Source organism: Melopsittacus undulatus, chromosome 14 (genome assembly GCF_012275295.1).
Source record: "Melopsittacus undulatus isolate bMelUnd1 chromosome 14, bMelUnd1.mat.Z, whole genome shotgun sequence".
In the NCBI taxonomy this organism is placed as follows: domain Eukaryota; kingdom Metazoa; phylum Chordata; class Aves; order Psittaciformes; family Psittaculidae; genus Melopsittacus; species Melopsittacus undulatus.
In genome coordinates, this window is record NC_047540.1 from 163114 (window position 1) to 173738 (window position 10625).

Consider the following 10625-nt stretch of genomic DNA (forward strand, 5'->3'; position numbering starts at 1 on the left):
GGATGAAGGTTGAATTCATACCTCATGTGTATACATTCAGTGACTAATGTTAAAGGGCATGCACACTCAGCCAGAGACTTGTGTCGGTAAAACACACAAATATTCAATAGATGGGGTCAACAGAAACATCTTGGTTTCATGCAAAATACTGAAAACACCAGCTCTCATTAAAAAGAGTTAAAACAGAAACATTTCCAGTAATACTGAAATACATAAAAATATGCATGTAAATTCACAGATGAAAAGATCTATGGACTTATTTCATGTCTGTGGCTTAGAAAAAAGAAAACATTACATTTATAATCCCGGCTTTCCCTTGAACTTTGAGGGCCTTTTCAGCATTGCCATGTAACCTCTGTATTTCATCTCAAGAGAAATAGTTCTTCATACGATTATTCCTGTGTTTGTTACCTGACTGCCAAGGTCAGAAATTAAACAAGGTCGGAAAGTAACACCACAAGTCCCCAAAATCTTACCCCATTTCTTGGGCAGTCCTTTCTATAGTGGCCAGGTTTTCCGCACCGAAAGCAAACATATGATGGTGGAGGTGTAGCCAAGGGCTTCTTCATGGGACTAAAAAGGTTTCAGGAAAAGAAAGGTATGCATTTGTCTCTCTTGTTAAAACAAACATCTACACAATTTTTCCATAGTCATCAAACAACTGATTTGACTTTATCAACACTTACTGGACTGGATCATATTCACGGAAAGACTGTATCATCATGGCTTTTATTTTATCTTCTTCAGAAGCACTGGCTTCAGCCAGGTTGGCAGTCTGTTTAACACAGAATTATTTGACGCACACATTAGAAACACATGCAAGCTCAGCCAGCCAAAGACAACACCACTTGCTCAGTCCTGTACACAGCACCACAATACTAGCTGATGTTGCCTGAAAACAGATGCTTCTATGAAACAGTTGTCCTGAGAGTGTGCTGGGGAGACTTTGTGCTTGTAAATGATGCTTATGTGCCTGCTAGCCTACTTGAAAAGAGCCTTCTTGGGCACTCAAAACCTTAGGCTTGACATAGACTTGTGTAACCCATCCACTTTTCTTCCAAGTGGACTGAAGTGATGAGGAAAAGAAATGACACTAGCAATAGTTTTCAACTGGTTTTGAAGCTCCAGCCCATTTGAAGGAGAAGATGGTTACTGTGCATTTAATTGAGAAAGATGTCTGCAAGTTATATGATTTACATTTTGCAGCATTAAAAAGAACACACTATGTTAGTGTCAGGTCTCTAGTTTTTGCTTGCTGAAATTCAGCATCAGACACAGAAGCACTGAAGGGAGTCTTTCTGATCCCTCAGCAAGACACAAGGCTCTCTTCAGTATAAACGTGACCATCCAGTCCTGTAGGCAATCCAAACTGCATTTCCCCAAATAATATTTCACTGCACAATGCCCCTGTGCTAAGCCAGTCTGAATAAAGTGTTTAGAGTAAGTAACAGTTTTGAGCTGCTTTATGTTTTGTTCATGCGTTTCTCAAAAGGTTCAATGGGCACCACTTGGACAGTTTTTCACATCTGAGAGTAAAACTTCACATGGGCTTACAGAACCAAGGCCACATGCAGGGACAGCCAAAGGCACAACATTTAATTTCTTCACTGAGAGAGGGAAGATGCTGCCGGTGGGAAGACCTCTCGTTCTTAGCAATGAACTCCTGTCTCTTCTCAGCAGAAAGAACTAGCTCCCATCTTTTGCATTGACTTGGCTAACTCTATGCTTTTGCACAAAGTGCAGTCATTAGTGTCTTGCTGAAGTTACAGTGTTGAGCCAAAAGAGCACGCAGTTCCATCCCAAAACAGGCCACTGCAACATTTTCAGCTGGTCACATCTAGTACACTGTAGATACACACTGGTATAGTCCTCTAAACAATCAAGTACACAATTTACACAGCTGACACAGTCTGCATTCAAACAAATTTGTGTTCTCCACTGTCTAGAGCCTGGAATTTGTGGGACTGTGCAGTATTCAAAGAATGCTTCTGTGCCTCTAACGACCAGAAATTCAAAACCAGCCATGCCATTGTCCAAGTTCCAGAAACACTTGTACTTCAGCTGTTGCAAACTGCCCTGAAATGTCCATAACATACAGACAATTAAATACCTTTGTAAAAATTCTGTTAGATTCCAACACAAAATTAATGAAACATAGGAAAAACAGTAAACAGCTTCTGAAGTACTGCTGCTTTATTTCCTGAAGATGAGTAATGCTGCAACATTGTGTTGGCGCTGAGAAGGCACTCCCCTTCTGTCTTCCCAAATTGGCAAGTACTCTTGAGAGTACAGCATCAAATTATACATACTTCTTAAGGTTAAAATAAATACTTTATTAAAAATTAAAGTTTTGTTCACATGACAACAGTTATCCATCTATAGACTGCAAGTAAGGCTTAAAATTATGAAGGAAACACTTATTCTTAAGTATTTTACAACAATACATATATATACACACCTTTGAAAGCTGGGCCAGAGAATTAGATGCAGAAGACTCACCATTCTTTTGTACAGCAAAAAATAAACGCATATTCAAGTTCTAGAATCAAAACATAGCGAGAGTTAACCCCTACTGCAGTCTGAAAATCTGCACTATACCCACTGCGTGTCACTGAAAGAGGCATTTCCAACCTACTGTAATTTGTATTTGTTCAGAATAAAGTCCCAACCTGTGACAGCTGAAAAGTGCCTATGTGCTTAATGAGACGGAACTAAACTAACCAGCTCACTGGAGATGGACTTACTGCTCCAGAATATCTCAGAGAGGGGCCCTTGTGAAAAATGCTGAAGTTTATTGGAGAAGGAAGCATCACTACAGGAATCTTACTTGCAGTGTAGTTTGCAAATTAATCGGTTAATGTCTCATCACTTAAACATGCACTTATACAGTTATGCTTTGATGAACAGTAGCTGCCTGTCAAGAAAAAAAGCAGCCCTGAAACATGTGCTCTGCCCTTCTTCTCAATAACTGCAAAGATGCCAAATTCACTATACCCCACCAAACCCAAACACCAATCTGAACCATCAGCCACAAAAGTAACCTGCCAATTTGTCTATAAAAAGAAACTGCTCAAATTAAAAAAGAAAAAGGTGTTTACTATGACAGAGTAACCTATAAAAATGGAGAAAAAAGAATTCTTGTATTTTTATAGACCACAGGACAAACTATCCAAATTAGTTTGGGAACTGTGAGAATTTTTATTATTCTTCTATCAGAGCAAACCCAGTCTTTCATGGTGATGAAAGCATGGAACCAAAGCACAGTCATGGCAGTTTTTTCTCCACTGCAAACACACTCCTCCCTCCCAGCTGCCTACGCCAGTAGCTTGCCACAATGAAGTGCTCAGGCCCCAGTTAGGAATGGGCCACAGTGTTTGCAGAGAACTACTACTGACGTGCAGCTTTTACAAAAAGCATAGAAAAGGCTGTACAAACTCACAACATTACTAGCTATAGGCAGACAGAGCTCGAACGTGGCACCAAGTTCAACTGTGCACACCTGGAACCTGCATGAACTAAAGATGATCGGGCACTATCTGCACAACACAGTCACACAGGACATATTCTAGCATATGCAATAGAAAATACCATGCATTACTAGGCATAAATCCCAGCATTCACATCAGAACTGGGCAAATTGATGGTGTGACTCAGTTGTCACTATGATGAAACAGTACATTTGAATGACAATCTGTACTATGTTTTACTGGGAGATAGATGAAGTTAATGTTTGGAAAATTAATACAAGACTACATAGTTTAGAATTCAGTGCAGTGTGCAGAAAAAAAGGGTGAGATTGGGTTTTTACGTACTGCTTCCGATGTTCTGCTCACTGGCTCAGTTCGACTTCTAGGAGGAGACAGAAAGGTGATCAGAACTTAAAGCACTTGTACCCAACAGAAAGCACTGAAAATCAGTTATAAAACCCAAACATCACAACATTACGTTCTGATAGTCTACTGAATATGGACATTTATTTGTATACACAAACTGTTATCTCTTGGTCATTCAGCACAACTAAGAAAACCTCCAAAATCCCATTTCTACTTTGTCGTAAGTCAGACTCACAGATACAAAACACACCCGTGCAAGAGAAAGCGCTCATATTTTCTCTGCCACCTAAGTATCAAATATATCAAGTCTGTACTACGGTTTTGTGTTCTTAAATAATCAACCCTCAAACTATGAAGGTAACTTCAGGCAATCTGTACATCCCTAGTATTACAAACAGGTGTCACCTACAGTACTTTAGTTTCTATGGCAGAACAGTGATAGCCCCAACACTTCAAAGGCCAAGTTTACTTCAGTGAAAGAAAAAAAAAAGTCAGTAATCTGACAAGGAACTAACAAAACTGTCAGCAGCTTAGCCTTTAGAACAGTGCTTCCTTGTGGAAGCCCAAGCACTGTGCTCAGGTATCTACCATACTTAGCCGTGAAAGTGCCAAAGTACTAGCCATGTTACATACGCTGTACTGACTAACACTAGTAGTAGAAATGTCACCTGAAAGAAGCTGCTCCTGGGATTTTGCGTGACTGAGGAGCCCTGTGACAAAAAAACAATAAAAATAAAAATCTTAATTTCCAGAATTTGTTTTACGATAATGCTGCAGCATTTTAAGAAATACTTATTCCATCTGAAACCTTGCTGCAGTTCCACGTACTCACTGACCAAACATTAAGCACTCTACCCCCTGTTTCTGCAATGTTTCCAGCTGAAGGAATAGAAAGCTGATCTGCCCCATCAGTTTTCAATGCTAGAAGAGCAGTGCCATTCTTTCCTTAGCCCCACAGACAGGTAAAACAGCATCAGGAGGATAGCCACCAACTGCTGGTAATGTGCTAAGTTGCTTACTGAGTTTCAGGTTTGGAAAGGATTAACTACTCCTTCACTGTACTTGCACAAGAGGCAATACACTTTATGACACTGCTCTTTTCCTCTTGCCCAAAACAGACCCTGGCTTTAGGAAACTAAGAGGAATCACTTTTGAATGGAACTTCACTTGTTTGCATGGTTTGCCAGCTGGCAAGCGTCGGTCTTTCCCGCATAGCCAGTATGCAAGCCCCAGCCATTTGGGGCATAAGAATACCTGACATATCCTGTCCCTCTCCCCCAGATACAAGAAAAAGTCAAACACTAAGAATCAGACTTCTGAGACAGGAGCAAATTTTAAGTTTACACTACACTGCAGAACTGTCTTCTCTCTAAAAGCCATAAAAGCAAACACATTTAACAAGGAATCTCTCCACGCAGACAAAACAGGATCTACAACTTGGCTCTCAGAAAAATTAACCCCAAGAACCAAACCCACAGAATCATTTTAAAAGGTTCTATTGTTGCAGTTTGAACCCCATATCCCAGCAGGCCTAAAAACATAAGTCTGCTTCAGGACCAATACAGGAAAATCCACCCAGTGACAACAAAAATTAACAGAAGCTTTAACAAGAAAGATACAATCTGAATGTCTCATATGCACTGGAACAGTTCACACACTGAAACCAACAGCAAAGAGTACAATGCTGTGTGGACACTTACGTAACATCCGTTTTGCTGGTAGCTTTAACTCCTCCAGCAGGGATTCTTTTAACGATTACCAATGAGTTTTTAGGAATCAGGGCATCTTCTGTGTATTCTGAAACCAACAGAAATACAGGAAAAGATATTCAAAAGGGCATGTATTAGTACATCATGAACTACACAGCACTTCAGAGAAGGCCTTTACAGGTACAGAAGCCAAATCTTATATATAACATCGTGCTTTCATTGTCTGAACACACTAACAGTACCTTTCAAGGCATTTTCAGGTTTGATAACCAAACACCACCAGCTAAATCTTTTTCATTTCTTAAAAACAGTTTGAATGCCAACAGCAAAATGGTCTCAGAGGTCACTACAGGACAGCCAGCTAATACAGGGGTTGCATTCCTGAACTAACTGAAGTTGCTTTTGCTTCTATTAGGCTACAAAACCAATAGATCTCTGGAGATACACAAACCACTCCAAAGTCTCATCTGCTCAGTGCTTTACATGTGCTTGATCAAGTCTGATGCTAAGACTAGATCCAACCACACCTAGGCTCTCTCAGGAGTTTAGAAAGCCAGGGGGTGGGTGCACTCTGAACTTTGTGTCTCAGTGGGAGGGTCTCCTCTCTTTCATCTTCGGTTTCTATGCACATCATTTTAGCTTGATTCTACCTTGATTTTCTTTTTCTGCATTCCATTAGAATAAACCATTGACCAAGCCTGAGACTAAGGCTAGATCTAGCTTCACCTAGGCTCCCCTCAGGGGTTTACAAAGCTCAGGGCTCTATTCTGGACACTGTAAATCAGTGTGCACATTTGACAAACTGGTGTAGCCAGCAGGATGCCAAATCAGATTTCATGACACCACCCCACTTAGTCCCTGGCACTGCTTACCCTCTTGGTGCTCCTGCCACCCAGCGGGATGGGCCCAGGCTCACTCATGCTATGTGGGGATGAGCCATAAAAGGCAGAATGCAGCTTCTGCTGGCTGCGGCCATCATGGGGTGCTCTGCAACGTCACCAGCCAGGACATGCCCAAAGCCCTGCCCCTGCTGCGCACACGTACCTTCTTTGGTCTGGGCATTGCTGATCTCCAGATCACAGTTGGCTGCCTTCAGCTTCTCCTTGCGCATGATCTTGCACTTGAGGTCGCAAAGGGAGATGTCAAAGCCACTGAAGGTGACCGTACCATAGTCCAGCTTGGAGAAGAACTTGTAGTGGATGCAAGACATGGTCGGGGCCAGGCAGTGCCTGCTCCACTACCGTGTCTAGCTTGGCAAATGACAGATAGAGGCCTTGCAGCCTCTATGAAGGTGAGGGCACGCGGCAAAGCCCACCGAGGGCACTGGGGTGAGCAGCACAGGCTGAGCTTGTTCTGGCCAACGGCGTTCAGAGCCTGCAGCACTCTGCCACAGCCAGGCCCTGAGATATCAGGCAGCCTCGGCTGACAGAGCCTCACGCCTCCATCCTGGCTTAGTGAGGCCCTGGCTTTGCCACCTTAACTACTCCAGGCTATGGTGCTCAGCAAGTGAGCTGTGCCGTGATGTCGGCACCAGCCCCAGTCCTCCTCAGAGCCCAGGGAAGGAGAGCTCCCTGAAGCCCCAGCTTAGCCTCAGTGTTCTCTCCCGCATGCAGCACTCCGAGGATCGACCAACCAACCTCTATGGTGACTCAAGCACCTCTGCCCCAGCCTTCACCAGGTGCCACAACACAGTGCACCCGGGTGACCCAGCGCATTGTGACAAAAGGCTTGTATCCCGTGCAGTTCCGAGCACCCCAAAGGGGGGGGACCCATCACACCTGGGCCTGTCACTGCCCTAAGCTGCTCCTGTCCCTGCTGTCTCCCCAGCCTGACCTCACACAGTGACCATCCTCTCATCCCCCGTGCCCGTGCCACAGAGCCAGCAAAGGGAGGGGACAGAACAAGCTGTTTGAGTGCATCTTAAAGAATCACAGACTTCAGTCAAAGCAGCCAATGACCATTTATGTTTATTGCCATTAACCAATGGATTTTCCCACTGTCACACATCCACAGTTGCTTCAACTCAGGAGAAAAGGACTAAAAAGTAACAAATGTGCCACCAGCATTGGGAGAGGCTCCAGGTTAGAATCAGTATCTCTTCTGAGCCCCTCACTCCCAACTACTGATAACATGTTGCAGCCCTCTGGCAGAATGTAGCTCTGAACAGCTTTTGTATCACACTTAGGGGTTGCAAAACTAGAACAAGCTACTGCAAATACCTGAAGGCAATTAGAAAAAGCCATTCCTGAAAGCACAAACAGCATTACAGCCCTACAGGAAGAAACCAAATCATTATCACAAATGGTAATATGGGGTCAATTAGCTCTAGATCACCTTTGAGAACTACCGGACAGAGCATGCACATTACAGATTATGTGCATTGCTGACTAACAGCCACTGGGGGTTTTATGTGAATCAGTACCACAAAAACAAAACTGACAGAAACAAGATAAAGACTCATTAAAAATATGACATGAAGTAAGGCAGGGATTTCCACTAAATCTATTTGGGTGGCAAACTTCCTGACTCCCAGACAAAGGTAGAGGACTGTGAACTAAAAGGAGCCAAGCTGTCATACTCCCTCTCTTGTTCTGCTTTCTAACGATGTATGCCTGTTCTCACTGTTGTGTGACCTTATGAACTCAACTCAGGCCTTGAACAGTGAACAGTACAGTGTGACCCTGATGGTCAAAAGAAAAGGAGGGACTGTCAGGAAAATCTCTTTCCCTAACTATTGTAGCAATTGGTCTTTAGAGTATGAAGCTGTATGAACATTCTTCAGGACTATATAGTTGACACTGTAAACTGCATAGCTGTGGTTCAGTCAGCACAACTAAAGAACACCAGCTCACTGCAAGGGGGAGAAGAGCAGCCCCAGCTCTGAAGAAGAAAGGATATCTCTGCACTACCCAGAACAGAGCAGCAGCCCAGCCCCTCTGACATCTCACTGAAACTCTCCCCTCACTTTGCAGCAGAGATAAGGTACGGCAGCAAGACCAGTTGCAGGGATGTCTTGTTCAAGAAAGAAGCAGATGGATGACAACGCCACACAATTAGAGCTGCTCTGCAAAACAGCAGTATATGTGTGTGTTGAGTAGGCACTGCACAAATCACTGAACACTTGAAAGGTGTAACAATCATGTGTAAGAATCAGCCTGTTTAGTCTAGAGAAGAGGAGACTGAGAAGGGATTGTCATTAATGCACAGAAATATCTGAAAGACAAGTGCCAAGAGGATGGTGCCAGACTCTTTTCAGTGCTACCCAGTGACAGGACGAGGAGCAATGGCCATGAACTAAAGCACAACAAGTTTCATCTCAACATCAGGAAGAACTCCTTTACACTGAGGGTGTCAGAACACTGGAACAGGCTGCACAGGAGGGCTGAGGAGTCCCCCTCTGCGCAGACATTCCAAAACCACCCAGACACATTCCCGTGTAACTTGCTCTGGGTGGCCCTGCCTTGGCAAGGGGTTCAACTGGAAAATCTCCAGACTTCACTTCCAACCCTAACAATTCCATGACTCTGTAAAACCACATTCCTATGCCCCAGTTTCACTGGTACACCTCATGGCCATGAACAGAGAATTACTCTCAAAATTCTATATTTTGTGTCCTAGCCTCTCTCCTTGAATAGCACATGCCAGCTCAAGAATTTTTAGACTCTTACTCCTCTCCCCATTCTGAAAGGCGTCTTCCAAGGCATTGCCCCTGGCGAGGCCCACAGAAGCCTTCTGTTCATGGGGGGACACTTTACCTCCATCATTGCACTGTCTTCCCAGGAAATGATCACTCAGGAAGGACTCTCACTGAAAACACAACTTGAATAGGACTGCTGTGGGATGTGGGTCAGGTTGGCTATGGGGACTGGACAAGCCATTCTGTGGTGAACCAGAGACAGCGGGGGAAGTCCAGGGTAGCCAGCTGCCAGTGCTGGGGCTCAGAAGGCTGCAGGACACACACACACATTCCCAGCTGCTCACCAGTGCTGCTGACAGACATCAGGGGTTCTTGAGTTGCCACTGCTGGTCAGAAGGCTACATGCAGCAAAACATCTGCCTGCGTGACGAGGCCTAAAGCAGAAAAACACAGTTAACAAAAGCATCCCCGTGCACAAGGGAACCCTCCGGCTTCTCCCCCAAAAAAATCAACTGCATCCTTAGATGCATCATTTAAGGAGACAGAGGCTTCAGCAACAAGCCCAAGAACTTCTTACTTGTGCACCTGGCCACCTATTTTCAGTACGTGTTGCAAATGCTCTAAGGCAGCTCACTACCCCCATCCAGGTTTTAGAAAACTGTGCAACTACAAACCTCCTCCACTTACACCCTGAGCCACAGAAAAGCCCTCAGAGGGCAACGGGAATGTGCTAACACCCTGATTAAGACATTCACTGCTCACTGTGCTGCTCCAGGTAGTTGCACTAGAATGAAAGGGCACATTGTACTGTGGGACAGGAAGGCAAGGGGCAAAAGGTAACACCAAACTCCTTAAACAAGCAATGCCACCACAGTCTCTGCATCCTGCAGTGTCTTTTCTGAGATCTCAAAGAAGCAGCCATGCTAATATGCCTCTTGGGACAGTGTGCACAAACAGCCTCTACTGGAGCACAAAACGGGATCCTTACTGGGCTCTCACTGAAGTCCCCACATCTCCAGGCTGGTGGGATATCGCCAGCACATCCGCACCTTTGATGTTCGGGGTCTACTACAAAGATGGTTTCCATTCTGTCACATCCTCTGAGCTTTAACAGCCAGCAGAGCTGCTTCACCTAGGGTCTGGGTACCACCCACACACATCACCTGCAGTCCAGCAGTACTGAAAAGACCCTGATGGCCTGTGTTAACACACTGGCACACAGCTGGGATGTCAATACCACCAAACCATCTCTCAGTTGCAACAGATTACCAAATTTAGAAAAATTAGCCTTACTTCTGGTGAAGTTTCCCTTACAGACAGCTCATCTTCTTTGTGTATAAACTATAGTAAAGAACTGTTCACCAGAAGGTGAAGACAGGCACGCTATAGGAACAAGTTACTCTCAAAAGACTCTTTCAGCCATTCTTCCATTTGCTTACCAAAGTT

At 44.2% G+C, this 10625-nt stretch overlaps 1 protein-coding gene and 1 long non-coding RNA gene across 2 annotated transcripts; both read right to left on the reverse strand.

Annotated features, from left to right (window-relative positions):
* Positions 1-476: 476 nt before the first annotated feature.
* LOC117436979 (uncharacterized) lies at positions 477-2505 on the reverse strand. The gene is made up of 3 exons (XR_004550267.1): positions 2459-2505; positions 687-775; positions 477-573 (listed from the first exon to the last, which is right to left on the reverse strand). It is a non-coding gene; the product is annotated as an uncharacterized lncRNA (long non-coding RNA).
* A 1253-nt stretch (positions 2506-3758) lies between these two features.
* On the reverse strand, positions 3759-6752 carry LOC117436996 (E3 ubiquitin-protein ligase RBBP6-like). Its single transcript, XM_034069382.1, has 3 exons — positions 6587-6752; positions 5534-5630; positions 3759-3849 (listed from the first exon to the last, which is right to left on the reverse strand). The coding sequence occupies exons 1-3, from the start codon at positions 6750-6752 to the stop codon at positions 3759-3761; spliced, it is 354 nt and encodes a 117-aa protein (XP_033925273.1).
* Between the last annotated feature and the right edge of the window lie 3873 nt (positions 6753-10625).

Excerpts from the sequence above, each read along its gene's own strand:
- LOC117436996 (XM_034069382.1), bottom strand. The coding sequence starts at position 6,752 with ATGTCTTGCATCCACTACAAGTTCTTCTCCAAGCTGGACTATGGTACG. Across the intron at positions 5,631-6,586 it reads CAATGCCCAGACCAAAGAAG|AATACACAGAAGATGCCCTG; the intron begins GTACGTGTGCGC and ends TGTTGGTTTCAG. Across the intron at positions 3,850-5,533 it reads ACCAGCAAAACGGATGTTAC|AAGTCGAACTGAGCCAGTGA; the intron begins GTAAGTGTCCAC and ends GTCTCCTCCTAG.